The sequence below is a fragment of the Lynx canadensis genome, chromosome B4 (assembly GCF_007474595.2).
Source record: "Lynx canadensis isolate LIC74 chromosome B4, mLynCan4.pri.v2, whole genome shotgun sequence".
Classification (NCBI taxonomy): Eukaryota; Metazoa; Chordata; class Mammalia; order Carnivora; family Felidae; genus Lynx; species Lynx canadensis.
Genome location: NC_044309.1, coordinates 61,059,527 through 61,086,845, shown reverse-complemented (window position 1 = coordinate 61,086,845; position 27,319 = coordinate 61,059,527). Strand labels below are relative to the sequence as shown.

The following is a 27,319-nucleotide window of genomic DNA, read 5'->3' as shown; positions in this document are numbered from 1 at the left end:
TTTTCAGTATATTCAAAGATCCCAAGCATTCTATTATGTTTATCTTCTTGGAGACATATCTCGTGGACATATCTCCAAACTGGAATGGCTGTTCTCTAGGTCTGTTACATAGCTGTCTATTCTGGATCTCCCTCAGGTACATTTCTGGAAATTCACTGCATCTCTCTTGAACTATCCAGCTTTCTGGATACCAGTGAATTCTTCTTTGTTTGACAGAGCACCTCCTCCAAGAGATTCTTGAGAAAAGGCACAAGGGAAGTAAAACTTTTATTTCCTTGGAAAAATGACTTTATTCTACCCTAACACTTAATTTATAGTTTGGTTAAGTGTGGATTTCTAGCTTGGAAATTTCTGCAGTTTTAAAGGTTTTTGAGAAGTCTGATTACATTCTGATGTCTCCTCAATTGCATAAACTTTTCCTTCTAGAAGAAATTTCACACATGTTCTTCATCCTTATTTCTTAAAAATTTCATGACAAAGCTAGGTATAGGTTTATCTAGAAACTTAGGTCTTACAATCTAGAAACTCAAGTCTTTCAATTTGGGAGATATACTTTAATAATAACAATAAATGTTATTTCTTGCATTCTATTTTCTGTTTTTTTATTGTTTTGTTTTGTTTTTTGTTTGTTTGTTTTCCCAAGAATCCTCTAACTCAGTTAATGAACCTCCTAAACTGACTGGCTAATTTTCTACTCTTTCCACTCTTATTTTCAGTTTCTTTGTATTTTCACACCTTTGTCTCCAGAAGACTTCTACAACTTCATCTTCTGACTTTTTCTTTTTTTAACTTTCTACTAAATTTTACATTTCTATCTTTTTATTTGACTTAACAAACAGCATGTTCTTCCTGTTTCGTAGATGTAAGATCTTCTCCTACCTTTAAGAAGCTTAATGATAGTTTCTTTTCTTTTTTTTTTTTTTTAACTTTCTACACCTTTACAGAATCTGTTTTATTCCTTGTTTTTCATGGGAAGTTTTCTGTTCAAACTTGACTTTATGCTCATATTTAAAGAGTAGAACACTAAAATGCTGAGTAACATCTCTGTGCTTGCAGTTGTGGTTTATGGACTGTGATCTTAATAGCAGAGTAATCTGGCTGGGTTGTTTCCTTGGGGCAATTTCTGATACCAATATATTTAGGTCTTTTATCTTGGGCTGTCTAAATTCCTCAGAAAAGAATCTTCCAATTTCCTGTCTGGTTGTCAGCATTCTTAGAGCTGGGATAGAAAAATGGCTAAGGTTCTCCATAAGCAGCATGAAACTTTTCACCTTGCTCTCCTCCCAACCCAATGTTAACACTGCTTTGGTGATCTCTGTCCCAGAGACCCTACCTTTTATTTTTATTCTTTTTTCCAGAAAATTAACCCCAGTTTTCTTCCAGACTTGGGGAAAAATGAGTGGGGGCCTAATTATTAAACAGACTTTCAAACTTTCCTTCGTTTTGAATCCTCACGTTCATTCTCACTTCCAGAAGTTTCTGGCATCACTAACAAGAAAGCCCTTAGAAGTTTCTAAAATATATATTGGTCTTCTTATTTCCAGTTTAGTTCTCCATTTTAATAGAGTTTTATTTCAATGGGGTTTTAGAAGGGAGTAAAATTACAATGGAGTTTTAGAAGGGATAAAAATGAGTATTCTTTCCGTTCTTTTTAACTACGTATGTGTTAGGAAAAATATATTAAACTTTTATTTTGAATTAATTTTGGATTTACAGACACTTGCGAAGATAGTACAAAAGTTCTCATGTGCCTTTTATCCAGTTTCTCCTAATATTAACATCTTACATAATTAAGGTAAATTTATCAAGCTAACAAATTAACATTTGTTAACTATTAACAAATAATAATAGTAAATAGATTGAAGATTTTATTTGTATTTCACCAAGTTTTCCGCTAATATTTTTCTCTCTTGGATTAATGCAGGGTAAAATGTTGCATTCAGAGACCATATTTCATTAGTCTTCTCTAATATCTGACAGTTTCTCAGTCTTTCCTTATTAGGACATTGATACTTTTGAAGTGCAGCTTTCAAGTATTTTGAAGAAATCTGGATTTATCTTTTTCTCATGAATAGACTGGAGTTACGATTTGGGGGAAGAATACTATAGAGATGAAGCATGCTTCTCCTTATATCATATCAGGGGAATATGGTCTTAAACATAATTTATACTGGCAATGTTAACCTTGATCATTTGGTTAACATGGTATCTGCCAGGTTTCTCCAGTCTAAAGTTAACATTTTTCCCCTTTCTATAATCCATTCATCAGAAATGAACAACTAAGTCCAGCCAACACTCAAGGGGAAGTAAATTAAGTTCCATATACTAGAAAGGAGTATATCCACATTTATTTTTAGAGATATATGCATATTTTAAAACTATAGTTTCTTCTATAGCCAGAGAACTATTCCGCATTTCTAATTCTTCTTGTGTCAGTTCTGGGATTTATATTTATCTTGATAAGTTTTCATCTCATCAAAGCTTTACAATGGATTGATATTAAGTCATTTATATTGCTTATGTCATCTTTAAAATTTGTATTGCATCTGTGTTAGGTCACTTTATTCATTCCTCTGATGATGTTTATTTATAACATCCCTCTTCATTAATCTGATCAAAGATTTGTGAATTTTATGCCTCTTAAGAAATGACAGTATTTTAGGGGCGCCTGGGTGGCGCAGTCGGTTAAGCGTCCGACTTCATCCAGGTCACGATCTCGCGGTCCGTGAGTTCGAGCCCCGCGTCAGGCTCTGGGCTGATGGCTCGGAGCCTGGAGCCTGTTTCCAATTCTGTGTCTCCCTCTCTCTCTGCCCCTCCCCCGTTCATGCTCTGTCTCTCTCTGTCCCAAAAATAAATAAACGTTGAAAAAAAAAAAAAAAAAAAAAAGAAATGACAGTATTTTAAACTTACTGATGCATGCTGTGAATTTCTGTCATAAACTGTATTATTTCTTTCTATTTTCTTTGGATTATTCTATTCTTTCTTTTTGTCTTCATAAATTGGGTGTTACCCCATTCTTGTCCAGTCTTTTCTATTTTCTAACATACATATTTAAGACTATAATTTTCCTTTGAAATACACAAATTTTTAAGTAAATAACTATTTTAATAATGACTACATTGTTTTTCCTTTGTGCTTAGCTTTAAAGAAATTTATACATAGCAAAAACTTAACTGTTTGGCTCAAAATCATAACACATCTTAACTGTTTGGCTCAATGGATTTTTACATACAAATACACCCATTTGCCCACTACCCAGATCAAGAAAAAGAACACCTGTATGCTGCAGAAAGTTTTCTCATGCTTTTGCCCATTAGAGATAACTACAATGGTAATTTGTAACAAATGCCTCAGCCACATGTGCTTTTGTCCTATCTCCTTCTTCCTCACGTTAGAGCAATTCATGGATGTGACACATTTCCTACTTCATTGTAAGGTCCTTCAAGACAATGGCAAAGTCTCATTCATGTTTGCAATCTTTGCAAAAACTATCATTTTGTCATGCGTAGAGCAAGGATTCAATATGCAGTTCCCTGGTCATGCCATGCTCTTCGGTTGAAGCAATTTCCCCTTAGCCTTCTTTTCTGATGATCAAATGTACTCCTTCTGCACAATTCAGTCTGAGCATCATCATCTGTAAGAGCCTTCCCTGAAATGCTCTAGACCTTCCACATCTTCTCACAGTGTGATTGAACTCAGCACTCCTTGTATGTGCTCAAAGAGCACCCTGTATTTTATATCTCAAAGCACTCCATAATTCGGATTTGTAACAACTATTTTACTTGTCTATCTTATCAACTTGAGATCCCTTTGAAATCAGGGATTATATTTATTACAGTTCATACTCTTCATTACTAGAATTCTAATATAGTATCTGGTACAGGGTATAGATGGATAATTGATATTCAATGAATGAGTGAATTTGTTTCTCCAATTCAAAGAAAATCTACTTAAGGGTAGGGACTGTATCTTATATTTGTGTTTCCCAGAGCACTTGTATGGTGGGTACACCCTAAGTTAAAGCTTCCCAAACTTTTCTCAGTTCATAGCTCCCTTGCTTCCTCAATAATTTTTTTTCACAATGCCCTCTAGGCCAAAAGAAATACCTCATTGTTTCATTTACTAACTAGTTAGGTCGTAACATAGCAGCCATTTGAAAAGATACACAAAAATTGAAATAAAAATACTTCAATTTTATCCTTACCTAAACTACTTTTTCATGAGAATTTTGTACATAGCTGGAATTGCTTAGCTCCTTAAATCTTGGCATAAGATCAGATAATAAAACTCTCATTTGTTCCACATGGATATCTGCATGGTACTTACTTCTGAACACAGCAACTACCAAACCCAACTTCCCTAAGATATGATGTACTAGAACGTAACGTAACGTAAGACAAATTAGTATTGCCACCCTAGTAGGTTACCTGGTTTCCAAAAGATCCCAAGTATCTGTGTGTTGCCCTCTAATTTTCAGAATATCCTGCAGCATCCCAGGGCATCTTGATGTAGTCTGCAAACTACAGCCTTAGGTAATTACAATAAACATCCATTCGCTCACTGTTTATCATTCATAGCACTCAGGTAGGTGTTAAAACTACAAAAGTGATTAAGATGGCTCTAATAATAATGATGATAATAATAATACATCAAAAACAGCAGCAGCCATCTCTGTAACAACACACACTATGCTCCAGACACTATGCTATGCTAAGTTAATGAATTTCAGCTGGCTTACTAAAACTCACTAATGATATGTAAAATTAAAGATTCTGGAACCTAACAGAGATCTGTGTGAAAGACACAGCAGAGTTAAGTAAAATATAATATAAAAAGTATTAAAATAAAATTACAAAAGCAATGATATTTGGTGTTTAAAGTTAACAAAATAGTTATGTGTATTTTCATTTCATCCTCAGAACCACTCTGAGAGTCAGGTAAACCCAGGTATATATAGGTATTAACTTAAGCTGCTTAAGTTATATGTTTAAAAAATGGCAAGGTAAATACTTTAAAGGGGGCTTTAGGGCAAATTATTTCTAAAAGGGCATTTCAATGACTATAAGAATGGCAGATTTTTGGAATGTTAGTAACTAGGTATAAATCTGTGGAGTTGGAAATTGCCATGTGCCTATGATGACACCAGAATAGGAACTGAGATCCTTAGACCAAAAAAGGACAGTAGAAATTATATTCTCAATGCATACATTCTTCAATCTTCCATCCAATCAATCCATTCTTCACAATCCTGGATAAAAATGATACCCTTTTTTGCTAGGTAACTTGTGATTTGATAGCTTTACACTGTACTGTATGAATTTTTTTTTTACCTACTTTTTCTAATTGTCCCCCCCTTTAGTTAAATTGGAAGAAAACTCATTTTATGTCAGTCCTTCAAACAGGTGAAGAATGTTAGCATATCTTTATTCTTCTCTTCTCTGAACTAAATATTCCAATTCCTTCTATAGTATGTGACGAGGTTTCCTGCTCCGTTACTGGTTTGACCACAATACCACCTAATATTTGCATGACATTTTATAGCCTCTAAAGTTGTTTGACAAATCTATCTCAGTTTTTATTTTAAAACATTTCCAAGGGCCTTCGAACAATTCTGTAAAGCAGGTATTATTAATCCCACTTGACAGAACTGGAAATGGATCCCCATACATTTTTAAAAACTATTCGAGGTTACATGAGCACAAGGTAGGACTCAAATCTAACCCCACCTACTTCTTAGCATATTTATTTTGGCAATTATTCTTTTGATCACAGGTAACAGAAAATTCAGCACAAACTAACTTAAAAAAGAATTTGTAATCTCACACAAAAGAACATGAAAGAACTAAGGGTAGGCTTCCTTTAGTGTTGAAACAATGTGATCAAGGATGCATCTCCACTTCTTAGCTCTGCCTCTGGTGTAGGATCCATTTTCACTAAAGTTCTACACATATGGTCCCAGGATGGTTACTAACAGTTCCAAGGATTTTCCCATTTTCTTACTATGAAGGACAGTGTTTATATACCTGAGGATACAAGTTCCAAAATGTAGCCAGTTACAAAATGGAGGACGTAGGCTATAATCATTAGCCTAAGTAAATAAGGGCTTATGTCTAAATTAAAAAGTAGGTTAAATCTCACCTAAACAATACAGCTAAGATATAAAAAGTAACACTTTGGGAGGAGAGGAATAGATGCTGAAGAGATACCAATAAATAAGCTGATTTCCTTCTGATTTGGAACGATCTTAAAACATGGCATATGGAAATGAGTGTGATGCTTCCATCAGACCAGTGGAAGAAAGTGTACTATTTCACCTAAAAATTCTATTTGAACTCCTGCACCCACTCATCACCTTACAGCAAATCTATACTAGCTTTTCAAAGTACTCTTTTTTCTTCCTGATTACTGAGTATTTCTTTGAATAGCAACAAGAAGAATCATCATCTCAGTTTGGCACCCAACAGATAATCTGATTAATACATTTTTTAAAGGGATCATAACACCCAGCACTATTTTTGGTGACCCTACTTTTGGTGAAAAGTCCCATTTAAAAGCGACCAAAACTGTCAAAGAGCCAAATTGTGTTGATGGAAATCAAGTCCACTTTTTAAAGATTAATAAGTCTCTTTAAAATAGTGTTGGTCGTGTACCATCTTATAATCTATTGCAGTTTTCAAGACTCAGCTCCTACTTTTCAGGTGCTCAAATCTTGTGGAGAAGACATAGAAATAGATCCTCTAAATAGAATATACCTAGACAGTGGTATACTTATATAGTGAATGCCAAAGAGAGAAAAATCACTTGATTTTATCTAGGAAGTGTAAAAAGAAGTTTTTCAGGCTAAAAAAAGCTAAGTTATTAAATAAGACTGGCTTCTGCAAGGTAGGAAAGCAATGGTATCCTAGGGTGAAGGCACAGTATCACTAAAGGCCCAACACCACCAAATAGCATAGTATGTGTACCAGCAATTTGGTACTAAAAGCATGAAATGTGCAGCAGAATGGTGAAGATGAACTGGTAGGGGCCAGGTCACTGAAAGATTTATAGTTCATGCTAAGTAGCTTGAATATTATCCTAAAGGCTACGGTGAGTCACTGAAGAATTTAAAAGTTCATTGATTTTTTATTCCTAATTGGAAGGGGACAAAACTGGAAGCAAAGAAATCAATGTAGGAGGTCAAGGTAAACACTGAGAACTGCAATTAAGTCAGTGGCAGCAGGAGGTCTGGAAGTGTATGTGCTAAAGGATTATTATTAGGTAAAATGGAAAGGTTTTAATGATTGAAAGGTATTAAAATGGGGAGGAAAGAGGGAGAGATCAGGAAAATCTCCAGTTCTCTGGACAGGGCAACTTGGTAGATGGTTATCTCAATGAATGATACAGGAAATAGAGCAGGAGGGAAAGGTGTTGAGAGATGAGAAGGTAACTTGGTGAACTGTTCGTTCACTTGTCCCTAAATGCAATGATTCTGACAAAAGTGTAATTAAGATTTTACCTTTAATTAAAGTTTTCTAATGTTTATTTATTTTTGAAGGAGAGAGAGAAAGACAGAACATGAGTGGGGGGAGGGGCAGAGAGAGAGAGAGAGAGAGAGAGAGACAGTATCCGAAGCAGGCTCCAGGCTCTGAGCTGTCAGCACAGAGTCTGACGTGGGGCTCAAAGTCACAAGCTGTGAGATCATGACCTGAGCCGAAGTCAGACACTTAACGGACTGAGCCATCCAGGTGCCCCAAGATCTTACCTTTAAATAACCAGACAGCTATCACAGTTTTGTAAATACAAAAAAAAAAAAAAAACCATAAAAAACAAAACAAAAGAACAAAAAAAACCCCAAAAAACTAATGAATCAAAACTAAATAAATCAAGACAGAAAAATTATTTCAGTGTTGTGAAATTATCTGGCCTGCTAAGCTAAAATAGAAATGCTATTTCCTTTTTTAAAAGAAGGGTCAGGTGGCAATGGTAAATTTCTTAAAGAAAATTTAACCACTGATTGTAATGTCTGTGGCTTTGGGGGAAAACATAACCCCAAATTACAGTGGCTGTGGTTATAAACTATTATGAAGAGCTTCCAACGTCAGACATAGCTTAAGTGTCTGTATGCTCTGGAGTCCTTTTACAGGACTTTGCTAGAACAGCAAAATTAATGACTCCTTTCTTTTTGTCCATTTCGGTGTCAATAACAAATGTACTTTCCTTTTGTTAAAAGCGATTTTCAAAGGATACAGAATGAATTTAACCAAAAATGCCAGAGTCATAAACTTTCCTCTGAATATTTCAGAAAAAAACACACAGTCTACAATCAACTCTAAGGATCAGTCTTAATTTGTGATGAAGGCCAAAGTCATCTCTCAGAGTCAGAGAAATATGAGCCACAGTCCTTAGAAATTGTGTTTTCTCTTATAGTTTATCATTTATCTCTTCAGTTAATGTCAGTGTTAACACAGAGAAAATCTAGAGGTAAATTACAAAGTAAAAGCTGTTTGTCTTCCTTAGGCTTTTCAGAGTAATTTTAGTTACTTGTTTTCCACTTTGCCACACCCCATTCCTTCCTTATTTCTAGTGTGACTTAGTGGCCAAACATGCTAATTCCTGTTAATTCTCTGGTTTATTTCCAGAATTCTTTTAATTAAAAAAAACATCTGAGTGCTATGAAGTGACCTGCATATTAGAATTAAAACAAACAAACAAACAAACAACAACAAAAAACAAAAAACAGCTTCCTGGCTTTTTTAATGTCATCCCTTCAGTCAGTACTCAAGCAGTTGGTAGTTCTCCAGGCTACAGGGATCATGTAGCTGCCAAAGAAAGAGAGGACAGAGTGAGTGTTGACCTCTGAAATCAGACAGGAGTTGGGCAGAAGATGGCAGGAGCTGCTTGTTAATACTTGTAACCCTGAGCTTCCTACAAAATGTAGATGAAGCTTTGGCCACTGGATCTGGATAACTGTGATACAGAAAGCACCAGTAACTTTAACACCTTCACAATATGTCCTGAAATACAACCATCAAAAGTGTGAGACTATTTCTACCACTACACAGTTAATCTGAAGTGGCCATATTTTTGTAGGAAGAAGATTGCCACATTCCGTACAAAAACGTCATGCAGGGTCCCGCCCTTCCAGAAAACTTTTGTTCTTATGTATTGGACTTTGATACCATTTATATGGTTATTATTCTCAAATTTTGATCTCTAGCCCTGACAATGCACCTAAACTCCAGACACACATTTCTGTCTACCCAACATTTCCTCTAAACTTATGAAAAGGCACCTCAAATTTAATATGCACAAATTGGATTATTTATCCTGATGAAACTGAACTCTCCTCACCATCTCAAACTGCCATATATCCAATAATTTATTCTGATAGTTACTTGTTTAAAAAAAACAGCTTTATTAAAATATTATTTACATACAGTAAGATTTATCACTATACAATACATAATTTGGTAAGTTTTATCAAATGTAATCACAATTATGATTAAAATAATTCTATCACTTTCAAAAAGTGCCCCTCCCCCTCAATTACTGATTTCTTTTCTCTCAAATCAGTTTTGCCTTCTTCAAAATTTCATATATTCTATTTAGAATTGTAACATGTAAATTTTTTGAGTCTGGCTTCTTTCTAATTTCCTTATCTAAACAAGACCTCTACCACCCTCTCAAACACATAACTCTTTCCATAGTCCATACCACTATGTGGAAGTACCTTATTCATTGTAAGTCTTTTTCAACTTGAATTTAAGTTCCATGAGTACCTAGGGGCCCTGTCTATCTTGTTTGATGCTATACGCCCAAAACTTCTAAGAGGATCAACAATAAATATTAGTGAATAAACTAATGAAAACAGTCCCTTTAAGTTTTTGCTATTGAAATTATCTATACGTTAACTAATCAATGAGATTGTGCTTTATTCTAAGATGAGAACATTGGGAAGAAGAGGAAAGCTTAGGGGTGAGTTGCAAGGCCTCTTGAGTGACACTGCCTGATTCTGAATATGGTCTGTTATCTCTTCTAAGGAGTTATCATGGCCTTGAGCAAGTTACATAATCGTCCTAAACTTTCATTTCTGCATCTGTAAAACTGGGGACAACGGTTTCTGCCTAGTAAGGTGGTTGTGAGTATTAAATGAGATCAAATATGAGAAACAATTAGAAAACTGCCTGGTACTTAGCACTCAGTGGTAGCCAACGGTGGTAGAATTATTGCTGTCTCCATCCAGTACCACTGCTACCACTACTACTATTATGTTACTGTTTCCTGAAGCCAAAGATGAAGAAAAACTTCCATAAAAATAAATTTTTAGCTAGTAGCCTAAAATATTTGTATAGAATAAAGCCAGGTAAGTGAAGCTTAACCATAGAGAATTATTATTGTTTTTTGTTGTTGTTTTTTTCTTTAGAGAGGGAGCGCAAAAGTGGGGGAGGGACACAGGAAGGATGAGAGGGAGGAAGAGAGGTGGGGGGAAACTTAAGCAGGCTCCACACCCAGAGTGGAGGGAGGGGGTGTGGGGAACGCCAGCTCCATCTCACCGCCATGAGATCATGACCTGAGTCGACATCAAGAGTCAAACACTTAACCGACTGAGCCACCCAAGCATCCTTACTGCTTTCTTTATCGCTAAAAGAAACAATAACATTCTGTCAACTTTTGTAACGTCTAATATTCCAGGTATTTTCCTAGAAGTCGTAACAAGGACATTAAGTATAAATCTGAAACTCACAGTTAAAATCTTGTGATTTTAAGGCTATGAACAAGTTCAAGAGGCAGAATTTCACATTCCTATCACTGGTAGCCTAAGGGTAAAGTCTATTTATAAATACATTTCTGGTCCTACAACTTAGGTAATTTAGGATAATTAATTAACTTGGAGGAATTTTTTACAAACCAACCTGTAATACTTCATTGCTTTTTTCAATTTGCTTCTCCATGGAATTTATATAGCTAATTAATGAAATGATGTCTATACATTCACTTAAGAATTTTGGATGAATACAATTAAGTCTTGTAAGTCATCTTCCTGAGTTAATTGTATATTTTGGGGACTGCTATTTAACGGCAATGATTGGTTTTCTGGAACACATTCTATGAGCTACACATTAGGCTAGGGCCTCCTAAGTGCATCAATATGACTGAGACACTTATGAAGCTCTCAGTTCAGTGGGACAGTTAGTAAGATAAGTAGGTATTTGAATATGATTCATGCTGTAAGAGAATTATAAACTACAAGATAAGAGGTTAGGGCCTTTTCTTCTTCAACACATGATTTAAGTAGTCTCTAAGCACAGCCACCCTGGGGCCTCCAAACAGGAATTGCTGTTATTTGTCTAAGAACTTCTCTGGACTAATTCTGCCAAGTCTGTATTCCTTGTTATGTATAGCCACTGAAGTGCCTGCTGGGTTACCTCAGTGGTCAGCAAATAATTAGACAGTGAATTCCCTAAATACCTTGAACTAGTTAAGTGATCCATCATTTGCCAAGGGAGTTTGCATGTTGGGGAAAACCTTCAACACTGCCAGTTTACAACCCTGCCTTAGCCTTCACTTTCTGCTTGAATAGAAGCAAAATCAGCCAGTGGTGAGAGATTAGGTAGGGTCTTTTCGGGTCTTTCCTGGGCATGTGCACAACCTTGTGCATGTATGTGACCTTCAAGAAATCCAGGAGCATTTTATTTTATTTATTTTATTTTATTTTATTTTATTTTATTTTATTATTTTTTAAAAATTTTTTAATGTTTATTTATTTATTGAGACAGAGACAGAGCATGAACGGGGGAGGGTCAGAGAGAGAGAGAGTGAGGGAGACACAGAATCTGAAACAGGCTCCAGGCTCTGAGCTGTCAGCACAGAGCCCAACGCAGGGCTTGAACTCACGAATTGCGAGATCATGACCTGAGCCAAAGTCAGACGCTTAACCGACTGAGCCACCCAGACGCCCCTATTTTATTTTATTTTTAACGTTTATTTATTTTTGAGACACAGAGAGACAGAGCATGAACGGGGGAGGGGCAGAGAGAGAGGGAGACACAGAATCTGAAGCAGGCTCCAGGCTCTGAGCCATCAGCCCAGAGCCTGACGCGGGGCTCGAACTCACGGACCAAGAGATCGTGACCTGAGTTGAAGTCGGACACTTAACTGACTGAGCCACCCAGGCACCCCTTCCAGGAGTACTTTTAAAAATGAGAGCTTTTCAAAACCACCTATAATAATCGTATTTCCCAAATTTCCCTTTTAGGTTTTTTGGCCAGGCTTTTGTTTGATCCAGTGGTATTTCTTTCTTAGGCAGAGGTTATACATCTGCCACTCACTGTTTCTCACAAACATTCTGAGGATAGGGCTTTTCCCACTAAGCAAGCTCTAAGCAAATGGGAAATTTCTGGGAAGCTGCCAGATAGGTCAACTAGTAGTAATTCCCTGGAGACAGGTTTTCTTGTGGAGCTCCAAATTTAGTCTGCCCACTCCAGTGGCTTCTACATTGCTGATTTTCATAGCTACCATGATTGTGAGACTACTATTTTTTTTGTGTGTGTTTTTTTAATGTTTACTTATTTATTTTTGAGAGTGCACAGGGGAGGGGCAGAGAGAGACGGAGAGAGATTCCCAAGCAGGCTCCACACCATCTGTGCAGAGCACAACATAGGGCTCTAACCCATGAACCGTGAGATCATGACCTGAGCTGAAACCAAGTGTCAGACGTCTGCTTAACAATGGAGCCACTCAGGTGCAAAAGACTACTACTTTTTAAAACTACCTTGTAACCAGGGAGAAGGGGATGGGGATAAAGCAAGTTAAAAATCTACAAACTTGCTGTTCTTGGTGAGATTTAACTATTTTTGCTGAATAAATATTTCTTGGTTTGTTGAAACCTTTGGTTAATATCCAGAGTTCTGAAAAAGTTGATTTTGACAATTTTTGCCAGTGTTGTCATTGTCTTTATGGAGAAGCTAATTTGCAGAGTTCTTTATCATTCCTGAAGTGCTTAGCCTCTCCATTTCAAAGAATATTAATATTTACCCAATTTCTTATTTATTTATTTTGTGTGTGTGTGTGTGTGTGTGTGTGAGAGAGAGAGAGAGAGAGAGAGACAGAGAGACAGAGAGACAGAGAGACAGAGCAAGCGAGCAGGGGAGGGGCAGAGAGAGAGGGAGAAAGAGAATCCCCAGGAGGCTCTGTGCAGAGCCTGACATAGGACTTGATATCACAAACTGAGATCATGACCTGAGCTGAGATCAAGAGTCAGACACTTAACCAACTGAGCCACCCAGGTGTCCCCCAATTTCCTTTTAGTACATTCAGTTTACAAGTGCAAACATTTAATCTACCTGAAATTCATTTTAGTACACAAAATGCAGAACAAAATGGGCAGCCAGTTGCAATTATTTTCATTTTTTTTTCTGGGTTCATTAGTAAGATATTTTTGAGAATCTAATAAAAACTATGGACCATTTCTGCAGAAAAATCTGCACATACACACAGTTTTGCATAATTTCATTAGATTCACAGACTGTATGGGCCCCTTCCATGCAACTCAGATTAAGAGATTTATAAATTACAGAAAAATCTGTGTATCTGTATTCCATCCTATTCCATTGGTCTGTTCTATATCCGTAACAGTACTGTACAGTTTTAATTATACCACACATCTTTTTGCTTCAAGGCCTTTGCACTTGCTACTCCTCTGCTTGAAACATTCTATCCCCAACTATTCACAAAGTAAACTCCTCACTTCAACGCAGTCCTCAGCTCAAATGCTAACTCCTAACATAGGCTTTACCTGACTATCCTGTCTACATATTGGTTCCCTGACTCTCCGGCCCCTTACACAGCATTATTTTAATACATGACACTAATCACTACCTCACATTATATCTTTAATACTTTCCTATCGGTCTTCTTCATAAGAAGGCAGGGAAGTTGTTGTTCTCCTTCTTACTACTCTGTCACCAAAAATAAGTACAGTCCCTAGAACATAGCAGGCAGTCACTTCAGTTATTAATGTGAAACACCGAAAAGTAGATTTGACCATGTGAATTTGTTTGCTTACCCTACCGGCCTAAATAAACAAAAGATAAATGAGCTTCATATGGCTCCCAAGAAACGTAATTTGTCAATTTTCTAGACTAGGACTATGAAGCTCTAAGGAGGTAAGGGAATGACAGGTGTTTGGTGGTAGTTCTTTACTACAACTACATGAAAATGAAGGCAGCTGAATACATTTGACATGACCACCTCACATTTGAAAATTTGAGAGTTAACTGGAAACATTGTTCTTTCTTCTATATATGTTCCCTGTTCAATTCTCTTAACCACAAGGCAGTTAAACACATACACACACACCACACCCACATACTCTCTCTCTCACATGCATGGAAAATATGCAAACGTTGGAAAGAAAATAAATACAATGCATTTATTCATGACATGCTTGGATTATCTTCACAGTATTCTGAAACTGTGGCAAACAATTCTTAAAGTATATTATACACTGTAGTGTTTTCTAGAGACAAGAATGCCCCCGACAAACCAGCAGAGAAATATGCCCTTTACGATATATACTTTTCTGTTTGAGTGATGACCATGTGCTGATTTATTCATGCCCTCTTGCCCAATTTCATGGTGACTAATAGCCCACATCTATGTGAGGTTAGAGGAGTGGTCTGTGGTCACAAAAAGTCTTAAGTAAACTCTCTCGAATCAGAACTTAACCAAAGATCGTGACCTTACTAGTACAGAATTCCAACCAACCGAACTGACAATTAAACATCTTACATATATTATGTGCTCAATATACATTTGATGATACTAGCAACAGATTACAAAAAGAATTAGAAAGTAATCGTTACTCAAAATGAAAAGGCCAGGAAATAAACGAATGAGATCTGTCACCACACAACTGTTATCTTACCATAAATACTACCTAAAGATCTGTTTAATTTTTATAACAAATGAGTAACTATGTGCTCTTGAGTATAAATTTAAGTGACATTTTTAAAAAAGTGTGTAACATTTACCCTGGATGTTAAGAGCACTGAGTTTAGATTGGCTAATTAATCATAAGAAAAGCTTCCAGGTTGTTTGGTACAAGTCGTTTTAGCTACATTCATAATGTATGGTTGAATAAACAGTGGTAGTATATATAATGCTTTGATCATGGAAAACAAAGACTTCTATAAATGTTATCTTTTGCTTTATATACTTATTTAAGGAAAGATTTACTCAAGTATCTGATTGCCTACATAACAAAAAGACTAAATACATGGAAAATACAGCCATGCAAATTCAGTTATGGGAAATGAAAACAATGTAGTTTTTAATCGTTCAGATAAGTAGACAAAAGTTTATTTTGTATGCAGGCCATACTTGATATGTGATACCTTTTATGAAACCATGGGGATTATCTGTGAGGTCCTATTAATTATCAGTATCAACTACAGATATATAGATACACATATTGGGTATAATTAATGGAATCAAACTGTTTTCTACTCATATATAATAGTTTATATTGATTGTCTCTGTATGTGTGTATGTGAAAAAGGAAAAAAATAAATAAACCAGAGGTTTAACATAGTTGCAATAACTAGACACAAATTTGGATCCTGACTTTTTAAAAAATAGTCAAAAGATAAAATTATAAATTACTGAATTTTCTTTTTTTTTTTATTTTTTTTTAACGTTTATTTATTTTTGAGACAGAGAGAGACAGAGCATGAACGGGGGAGGGTCAGAGACAGAGGGAGACACAGAATCTGAAACAGGCCCCGGGCTCCGAGCTATCAGCACAGAGCCCGACGCAGGGCTCGAACTCACAAACTGTGAGATCATGACCCGAGCTGAAGTAGGACGCTCAACCGACTGAGCCACCTAGGCGCCCCAAGTTACTGAATTTTCAATATCTGAAAGCAGAAGTATACTGATATACTACAAATTATCAGTATAAAATATTAATATTATAGACAAAATAATTAAACTGATATGTTCACTAAGGTGATTTTATTTTTTTTTTTATTTTTTTTTATTTTTTTTAACATTTATTTATTTTTGAGACAGAGAGAGACAGAGAATGAACAGGGGACGGGCAGAGAGAGAGAGGGAGACACAGAATCTGAAACAGGCTCCAGGCTCTGAGCTGTCAGCACAGAGCCCGACGCGGGGCTCGAACTCACGGACCGTGAGATCATGACCTGAGCTGAAGTCGGACGCTTAACCAACCAAGCCACCCAGGCGCCCCTCACTAAGGTGATTTTAAGATAAATAACAAGGAAACTTCATTTTGAGCAAAACAAGGAAAAAGACAGTTACAAAGAGTTAATTTTACTAACCTGACTTATTTTTCTCTGTTCTTGTATTGCTTTCTGAATTGCCTGAGATACTTCCTCTTGATCTTTTGCATGTTCAGTCTTCCATAACTCCCTTTCTTCAGCATGGGCTTTTTCCAGATTTTTTCTTTCTTCTTCTATGGCTTTTAAAACTGCATCCTTCATTGCTTCTTTCTCAAGCTTCAAAACAAATAATGACTCTAATGAAAATATTTGAATGAGTGACTGCATAAGTCCTTGAATAAGAAAGATTTGGGTTAACCTTTAAAAGGTACAAACTCGAATTCTATAGGGTTTAGTTCTGACACTGCTGTTTTTATGCGCTTAATACCTGGTGCAGAATCAAATATTTGTTTTTGTACAAATATCCATACATTATTTCCAAGGCATATGTAAACTTCAAAGAAACTAAGCTTTACCTTAGTAAGTAACAGTTTTCAAGCTATTTGGTCTTAGGATCTCTTTACACTCTTAAAAGTTACTGAGTAATTAAAAGAGCTTTTGTTTATGCTGGCTATACATATTAGGATTACCATATCAGAAATTCAAACCAAGACAAAATAAAAATATTAATTCACTCTATATTAACATTAGATGTTCTGTATATTAATAATCTTTTATGAAAAATAACTATATTTTCCAACATTTAGAAGTGAAAAGAATATCTGTGAACCTCCTTAATGCCTGACTTAATAGAAGAAATTTAGGTCTCATACCGGCCTTCTGTTTTAAATTTGTAAAATGGTTTTTGGTTGAAGTATATAAAGAAAACTCAGTCTCACACAGACATGTAGTAGAAAAGGGAGGAGTATTTAGTAGCCAGTTTATATCTTTGTAAATATTGATGATTCCATACTGAAACTTATCAAGGGATAGCTCTTAAAGGGTAGTTGCGATAAGGAAAATCACATAATGGCAATGAAATCTTTGTATTCTGCTACTTACTATATTACAATCTTTTCTTGCACTTTGAATGAGTCCTTTATCTATGTGTGATTTTTTTCAACATTTTTATTTGGAAAATATTAACTCAATAAATTATGCATCTCCTCTAGATGTTTACACACTTCATTATATCATAACAAAAAAGGTCAAATTTGTTAATGTCACCATCAATTTCATAATAAAAGTCTTTAACTATCTGAAAACAGATACAAATTTTCCAAAGTTCTAATTTTGCTTTAAAGCTCAAATTTTATCATTGGCAACAAAAACTGTTAGTTTTCTGGAGATGCTGGGTTCACTCTATTTACGTTGGAGAAAATGTCTGCCAAATACTAAAGTCTGCATAACCCTTATTATTCACTAAAATGGTGTTCCATAAAAGTTACCAACTTCAGTTGCAACTCAAACATAGGAATTTCTCTCTAGAAAACCATCATACTTTGGGATGCAGTAATGTCCATGGTCCTTCCACCTCTGATGTCCACAGTTAACACTCTTCTCTTTCTTCCAGTTAGCCAAATTTGACACAAGTTTTCAAAGCTGAGTTACCATTTTCTGAACTCCTGTTTTACTCTACGATTCTTCTCTGAAACTACTCTCTTACGGTGCTCACCAATGCTCTCCATTTTGTTAAATCCAAATAACATTTTTTTTCTTTTTTTAATCCTTACTTATCTTGATGTCGAAGTGGCATTTTACATACTTGACTATTTCTGTTTTCCTTTTCTTGGTTTGCATAACAACATGCTGCTCTTATTTCTACTTATATGGCTGACTCTATTCAGTTCTTTATAACTTCCTTCTTTCTCTGGGTTTTAAATTTTGGACTTTCAGTGCTCAGACCTTGCATCTCTTGTTACTCTATACTCTCCTGTGAGGTGATTATACATAACAATAATTTCTGTGGTTACCATTACCATCTGTTTGCTGAAAAAAAGAAATAAACTATATTAGCATCTTCAGGTCTCCTTTCTCCTCTGAGCTGTGAGGTAGATTTAGTTGCCTACTTCCCTTATTTGAATATATCACAGGCATCTCAAACTATACCAAAGAAATAGTACCACTTTCCATGTTGTTTCTGAATCACTACTCTAGGAGTTCCCAACATGGCCTCCTTCTGTATTATCCACACCAAACATATATCCTGATTCCATCTCCTATTTCTAGAATTTGTCTATTTCTTTCCTTTAAACTATTACTACTACTCTATTTCTGCCACTCACTATCTTTTACATAGACTTTGGACACACTCTATTCTGTCCTTGCCTCTAGCCTTTGTTGCCTCTAATTTCCCCCAAATTAACATAAGTTAGCATTATATCATACCTACACTCAAAATTTCAATGTTTCCATCCTTACCTGTAGAATAAAATTCAGACTCACAATTCAGAATATTAGTCATCCTTCAAGCTAATTTTAAAAGTAGTTTATTGTTAAAAAACTCCTATGACATGGAAATACTGTCTATATACTCATAGTAATTTAATGCATTCCACCTTGCCTTATTGGTAATAAGTAATATTTTTCTTACGTGACTGTAAATATTTTAAGACAAAATCATCGTCATCCTTCATGTTCCACCCCTGGCACAGAGATTTGCAAATATTAAACTTTTCAGATATTTGCTTTACTAAATTTAAATTTAAATCCAGATCTCAAAAGTTAGTGTACTTGTTATATGTACTTGCTGGCATATGTATATTTAATATCACGGACATACTATTTAGAAGAGGTATTTCAAAGTTGACTTTAAAAATCATATATCTTTTTAAAAATTTTTTAATGTTTATTTATTTTTGAGAGAGAGAGAGAGAGAGAGGGAGACAGAGAGAGAAAGTGGGGGAGGGGCAGAGAGAGAGGGAGACACAGAATCTAAAGCAGGCTCCAGGCTCTGAGCTGTAAGCACAGAACCGATGTGGGGCTCCATCTCACGGACCGGGAGATCATAACCTGAGCTGAAGTTAGACACTTAACCAACTGAGCTGCCCCAAAAACATAAATCTTTATAAATACATACATACACACATACACACACACACATATATATATATATACACACATGCTCATACGTTATTTGTGAGGATACCTATTAAATACCAAGAGTTTATTAGTATCCCAACATATATTCTTTTTTAACAATTAATAATCTACAATATTTCAATGTCATTCTATTCCTAAATTTAACAATAATAGGAACAGCAATATCCTAACTTTAACAGGAAAAACAAGAAAGAAAAAAACTCTTTGATTTTTCTGTAATGAGGTTTTATGCAAAAAAGTAGATTGACTATACTATACTATGAACTCAGTTTTTAAACTCCACTTACTTACAAAGAAAACCATTATTACAGATAGAAATACCTTTGCAGCAGATAATAAAGCCTCTTTATTTCTTTGCCTTTCTTCCTCCAAACATTTTTCAAATATTACCTGTAAACGATAAGACAGTTGGGTAGACAGTGAATGTATTATTTGAGGTAATTATTTGAGGTAATAGAACACGTTCTTTCTACACTCTGAGCAAACTTAAAGTATTACCTTCTGTTCTTGAGACTGTTGAATCAAAGCTTCCTTTATCTTTTCTTTTAACAGTTCCTTCTCTGTATCTAGCATTTCAAGGAGCCTCTGATGCTATAAGGAAAGATAAATGGATTATGATTATGGTTCGGAGACCAATAATCTATCAACAAGGAGTACAGCTTGTGGAATCCATTTGTCTGGTTCTACTGAAGTAGTCACTAGAGGAAACAATGGGAAGATTGCTAAAATGAAGGCATACAAGCCAAAAAAAACCCACTGAATTCACCTTTCTTCAATCGGCCAAGAGAGCTTTTTGTGGCTCCAAACTCAACAAAGTACATGATATGAGATCTAACTTAGGCACAACTACTCCAAATTGGAAAATAAATCAGAAAAGTATTAAATATCTTTCATCAAAATTAAATTTAGAAAAATTACTCACTAAAATTATTAGTTTGCAGCAAAAGAAGCAATCAGATAAGAACTGATATTTGTTTGATGAACAACTACCATATTATTTGTGTTTCTAGTAAAGCACTAAAAGAAATTGAAAAATTATTGTACTTCAAGATTTTACCATAGATTCAGGAAATAAATCAATAAAAACAGTCAAAGGAATTTATGTGGTAGCTAATGTAACAATATACAGAATCCATACATTTACTTTTATTCCAATGTGCTAGTGAAAAAGCATATACAACCACCAGCCAGTTATCATGGAGTAGGCACTCAGAGTTTGAAGTTTTCTAAGAAAATTCAACCTTTGTATCCTCAATATCTTCAATATAGAGAAGCCAGATACTTGTTCTGGAACAGTACTTTTATGAGGAAACACAATCCCAAAGAAAAATACATATGCCTACTCACACAGATTTCTCATTCAGTTACTACAGGCAAATAAGAATACTTTTTCTGATTTCTCTGATTTTGAAGCCTCCTTAAAATATGAACTTACTTGAACACCCAATATTTTATAATGTCTTTCGAAGTTGTCTGATGTAAAGTATTTTTTAAGGAGGCAGTTTACTTGGAGACAAAGTCACCAAAATAGTTATGCCTGGGAAGATAATCTATTATTCTTATTTTTAATTATAATGTTACTTTTTACCTTTATTTTTCAACGTTTATTTATTTTTTGGGGGGACAGAGAGAGACAAAGCATGAACAGGGGAGAGGCAGAGAGAGAGGGAGACACAGAATCGGAAACAGGCTCCAGGCTCTGAGCCATCAGCCCAGAGCCTGATGCGGGGCTCGAACTCACGGACCGCGAGATCGTGACCTGGCTGAAGTCGGACGCTTAACCGACTGCGCCACCCAGGCGCCCCTACCTTTATTTTTCAAGAAAATAAGAAAAATCACAAGATGTGTTTTTTCATTAAAAACAAATCCAAATTGTGATATTAATCATGGCATGCCTATGAGAAATTATTGGTACCATATGAATTTGTGAAAAGCAGCTAACAAATCAGTAGACTTATCACATGCTACGTCATAACTGAGACTTTAATTCTGTATTCTATGTAAAGTCTAGATGCACACAAAATGTCACTGAATCAGAAAAAAAAATCTAATCCTATTTAAAATACACACACAAGAAAAAAGTTAAAAAATCTTATACCAGGTAAACAATTAGACTTAAAAATGATAAAATGATTATTAGTTAGACTTAAATAATTAGACTTAAAAACGATACAATTCTCATATGAGACCAAAAAATATTGAATTTAGGCTTTGGGAGTAGGGTAAACATAACAAAATAGAACCAATAAAAACTATTAGGATTAAACTACAAAATAAACTTTTCAGAGCTAATAATAACTTTGAAAATTATTTCTTCTTAAAAAGAATTGTTATGTTAATAAGTCAGACTAATGGAAATCATTAAGTAATTAATTGTAAGTAGGCCAAGTTTCTCTAGTGTCTAAGAACTAGTACATTAGCTAAAATGACAATGCACTGTTTAGAAAATTCATTCCTAAACTCTATTCCTTAATTCTGATAGTACACTATAATGGAAGACTATTTTTGAGCTTTCTTCTATAAGAATAAACCCTAAATTACCATTGGAAAGAAGCATCCTACATAAAATATAATTACTGAGAAAATATAATTGAGAAATTATACTTGAGAAAATATAATTAAGTTACTGACTTATAAATATAGGTAACAGTAGTTAACATTTTTGGAGCTTTTTTAAGATGTCAGGCATTGTTAAAGGGGCTTTGTATGTGGCTGTATCACATTAAATCCATAACAAACTAAGTCAGGCAATATTCTTTCTTGTTTCAGATGAGTGATCAGAGACTTCAGAGAAGCTAAGTAAATTGCCAGGTCTCTAATGAATCACTTCAGCAATAATCTTATCTGTGTACTCATTATCAACAGTAATAATTACCTACTAGCTAAAAGTGGCCTCAGTAGTACCTAGATGTTACCTAAAACTAAAAGCTACAAGTTGTAAAAGTTATTACAAGTTATGTGTCAGATAAGGCCTCACTTGCATTTGACCAATCTATGCTTCTGATTTTGTTCTTTTCAGAATAATATTAAATAAGATAGTTTATTGAATAAATACTAATTAATATTAGGGAGATGATTCAGAAAAATGATAAATGACATGTTTAAACCCTAAAATTAAACACAGTTAATTTGTAAAATGAAGCTAATCGAGAACAATATAAAGATGCATCTTTGGGAACTTGTACAATTTTGGCCTTACGAAATATCCTAGGAATGGTACTGGCTGGTTGATAATTGAGCATGGTTTATATTTTGAGGCATGCCCTCACACTGTATTCCAGAAAAACAATAGTAGGGCAAAGGATAAGGCAGATTCTCTTTGAAAACAGAATCATGGACTGGATGAGCAACTAACCAAGAAACTATTCCACTGTTGGAACAGAGACATCAGCAGTATTTGATATCTGCTATGGGCCAACCATTGCTGCTTATCTCATCATACTCCCTTTTTGAAAAATGGGAATTTTAGTTGCATCTTTTCTGTTCTCTTCTTTTTGAATGTACTGATTATAACTTTTTGGAGCGAGGAGGGTAGGGGCAAGGGCTCTGCTCTAGAGTTCCTTTTCTGTTTGTTTGAGTCGGTAATTTTCTCATTTAAGACATTTCTCCAATGTTTGGTAATCTTTTTCAGTTCATGCATACTAAAATTTCAGACACAAAAAAGCTGGTAAGAAATTCTGTGTATGTGGGCAAGTTTCACAGTAGGTACAAAAAAGCTGGCTTTTTCCTGGTTGTGGTGGCAATTCCCAAATGTCATGTCTATACACATTCTCTTGGGCTGCTCTTTTGGCCTCGAAAAAAAAAAAAAAAAATTCCCCAATCTTCTCACTGGTGCTGTAAGGCAAATAAATATGCAGCATTCTAGGAGTGATATGAGCAAAGGGGATGGGGGTGAAAAGCTCATTGTAAAATGGATTTTGATTTAATCTCCCAGTTTTTAGTCCCTGCCTTACTCCTCTTTATGTGGTCAGAGTATCATGTATGATCACTCCTTTGTCTTGCTAGGGTGTACAGTAATTATCTGAATTAAGAATGATAGGCCGCAGGGTGACTTTCAACCATTCCTTCAGCTTTGCACCTGGTGCCCTTATTTCCTGAGGCACTCTTGGGATTTGCAGGAAAGAGCAGCCTGCCTCATATGAACTTCACCTTAATGGACTAAGCTTACAATGTTTTAGCCTCTGCTAAGTCCATGATAACTGCCTACCTCTTACCTTTGCTAGTTTCTTTATTGTTTTTTATTTGTTTGTTTGGGTCCCCTTTAGTGTCATTTTAGTGATTTTTTGAGGGGAGAGACATACAGAAAGGTAGAAGAGATGAGTATATTTAATTTACCATACTTATCTAGATTTAGGACCACTTTTAAAAAAACACTTAATCACATCTTATCTTTTGACTGAACATTATGTGTCAAGCACTGTGTTAAGAACTTTAAAGTATTAGTGGGAATCCTCACAACAACCCAGAAATGTCTTACCACTTACATTTCACAGATTTTCGAACTGAGTTTCAGAGTGGTAATATAAATTGCTTACATTCATAGGACTAATTAACAGTTAAAACTGAGACTGGGACCCATTAAGGGCTGAATACAAAATCACAGACTTCACACTAGATTCTCTAGAACCAACATACAACTAAGGGCTCTTTCTGTTCCATCTCTATGGACTGTTTCTTTGACTTTCTAGGTTTCAGTCATACATTCATACTAATCACCTAGCCTTATAATTTATAAGAAAAAAATGCAGAATTATAGTTATGTTTTGGTCATGGTTCCCCCTCCCCCCACATCTGGCCCCTTAAGGGAAGGTAACAGAGATGGCAAGACCATAGAAACTAGAAGGGAAGAGGAAAACACTCATCCTTGAGGAATAATTTTTTTTTTAAGCAAGACTGTAGGATATTTAGGTACGTGAGACTCTTCCACTGGAATGCCAAGAAATATACACAATGAGCCAAAAACTTTGCTCAGGAATCAATGCCTATATCAGCTAGCACATTTTTCTCTTTTTAAAAGACACATACACTTTCAGGGAAAGACTTTTCTGAAAGAATAATTTATTAGTAGCCAATTATAAAGACTGCATTATATATTTCTGTTAAGACGAAAAAAAGGTATTCTTCAGTTCCATTTATATTTTGGGGGCATCTCCCTGGGAGGCAATATATCTCATTAGAACTAACATGGACACTGCAATCTTGTTTCCATAGTGTAGCGGTTATCATGTTTGCCTCAAACATGGGCACTGGAATCAGACAGATATGGAGTCAGTCACTAGTTCTTCACTTAAGGAAGGTACAACTTAAAGTTTTCTAAGCTTCTGTTTTATTTCCTTCATTATGTAAGAAAGGCTAATGTAAGTCAGGCTAATAATGCCAACCTCACAGTTGTGAGAATTAAATGAAGTAATGTAGGTAATACATCTGGTACTCAAAAATGTTAACTAGACTTCCTGTCAAGCAGCACATAAGATAATACAGTTCATTTATGAAAAAAAATTTTTTTTTGCATAAAGAAGAAAATATTGGTTGCTACTTAAAAGTAAAGGCCTAAGAAGGAACATCCATACCCTTTTTCAATAATAATTTTGAAAATACCTTTCACTGAATTATAGTGTTAACTTTGTAATCCATGCCAATTTCATTTCAGTGGATATTACTAAATAGTAGACCTTATAATCAGGAATAAAGGCCATTCCTGTCATAGAATACTTGAATCTGGGGAAAAGGCTATCCAAGACTACAAGCAGTAGTTTTAAACATCTATTTTGAAACTTTTCAAAATCTTTCTTTTTTCAATATAAATTAAGATTGCAATGCATTTTTGTTCTCAACATGACTGCTGTCTTTCCTGTTTCTAGACTTGCCCTCTAGAATAAGTCCTCTCTGTAAAATCTGACCATGACCATTCAACTATACTCTGAACATAATGGATAACAGCACCAACTATGGATCACAGGACACAAAAAAACAGATTCAAATACTAGCTCTCCTTGCTAGTTCTACTCTAGTAACGTGGTCTTTGACACATTTTTTAAACCTGAAATTCAGTACTGATCTTCTGAAAAATGAGGATTAGCATCCACTTTATAGGGTTGTTCTGATGATTGATCAAATATATCAAATGTTTTATATAGCATCACACCTATTGTCAGCGTTCATAATTTTTACTTATTAGAGTTATGAACGATTTTTTAAATTTTATTTTATATAGAGAGAGTACAAGCAGGGAAGAGGGGTAGAAGAAGAGAGAGAACCTTAAGCAGGCTCCACACTCAGTACAAAGCCTGACATGGGGTTCGATCCCATGACCCTGGGATTGTGTCCTGAGCTGAAATCAAGAGTCAGATGCTCAACCGACTGAGCCATCCAGGCACCCCAAATTATGAACTTCTATACAAAATTTGAGCCAAATGTCTATCAAGTGATAAATGGATAAAGAAGGTGTGATTGATACACACACACACACACACACACACGCAATGCAATATTACTTGGCAATCAAAAAGAATGAAATGTTGCCATCTGCAACAACATAGATGGAACTGGAGTGTACTATGCTAAGTGAAGAAAGTCAGAGAAAGACAAATACATGACTTCACTCATAGATGGAATTTAAGAAACAAAACAGATGAACGTAGGGGAAGGGATAGAAAAATAGGATAAAAACAGAGAGGGAGGCAAACCATAAGAGACTCTTAAATACAGAGAACAAACTGAGGGTTGCTGGAGGGAAATTTCCCCTCACCCCAGCCCTGGTAACCTCTAATCTACTTTCTGTCTCTGAATTTACTTATTCTAGATATTTCATATAAGTGGAATCAAATAGTAGTCACCTTTTGGTTTGGGTAATTTCACTTAAAATAATGTTTGCAAGCCTCGTGCATGTTGTAGTATGTATCTGAACATCATTCCTGTTTATGGCTGAATAATATTCTATAGTGTGAATATACTACTTTCATTTCATTTATTCATTTGTTGATGGACACTTGGGTTGTTTTCAACTCTTGACTATTTTGAATATGCTATGAATATTCATGAGTAAAAAATATATTTGAGTCCCTGTTTTCAATTCTTTTGAATATATACCTATGTGCAGAACTGCTTGGTCATATAATAATTTATGTTTAATTTTTTGATGCACCACCAAACTGTTTTCTACAGTTACCCCACCAGTTTATCTTTCAACAAGCAATGTGCAAGGGTTCCAATTTCTCCTTATCCTCTACAACATGCTACTTTCTTTTTTTTTCTTCTTATGATAGTCAGCTTAGTAATTGTGAAATGGTATCTCATTGTGATGCTTTTTCCATTTCTCTAAGCATGTTGAACATCTTTACAAGTGCTACTTCTACTTTTGATACTGTACTACTCCTTTCCAACTATTACTAGCATTATCTGCACAAAAAGGAAGTGGTTATAGCTCTTTCTGCAGTCTTTATAGGACTGTAGTATAAAGTGCACTGGACTTAAGGTTTGTTCATTGTCTGAGATGCTGCCAAAAGTAGGGATGCCTTTCCTCTCTGGGCCAGAGGTTATTTCAGTTAATTACAGCAAACCAGAAATTATAATGTTAAGAAACAGCTTAGCCAAAAAGATTTCAGCCTTCCTTTATTCTATCTAAAATAAAGTATGAAATATATCTGGGGATTATTTGTATTACTCCTGCATTCTGCCTCAATACAGAATTCCTTAATTGTCCAAAAGTTCCAGCATCCTAGAAATGGCTCTCCAGCATCCAGCATCAGAGCCAAAATTGAGCCAATTGGCAACATCCAATCATAAGATTTGTGTCTAAATATTTATAACTTCAGAGGAACATTCAACAGAATTTGCAATACATGCCCTTATAGCATTTTAAAAGGCATTACGAAAATTAATTGAAATCTGTATCAGGAAATCTCACCCAAGAACAGTGAAGAGTTGATGACATTTTGCTTATCTAAAATATTCTACTGATTGATTCTTTTTTTTTTTCCAACGGTTTTTTTTTTTTATTTTTTTTTTATTTTTTT

General features: G+C 35.2%; 1 protein-coding gene across 5 annotated transcripts in view; it reads right to left on the bottom strand.

Moving 5' to 3' along the window:
- Nucleotides 1–27,319, bottom strand: part of CCDC91 (coiled-coil domain containing 91) — a 355,118-nt gene that overhangs the window by 68,030 nt on the left and 259,769 nt on the right. For all 5 annotated transcript variants that reach the window (XM_030322072.2, XM_030322071.1, XM_030322075.1 and 2 more), the window contains 3 exons: nucleotides 19,803–19,895; nucleotides 19,626–19,694; nucleotides 16,323–16,499 (listed from right to left, as the gene is read on the bottom strand). In XM_030322072.2, the coding sequence (XP_030177932.1) occupies nucleotides 16,323–16,499; nucleotides 19,626–19,694; nucleotides 19,803–19,895 (339 nt within the window). The remainder of the gene's footprint in view (nucleotides 1–16,322; nucleotides 16,500–19,625; nucleotides 19,695–19,802; nucleotides 19,896–27,319) is intronic.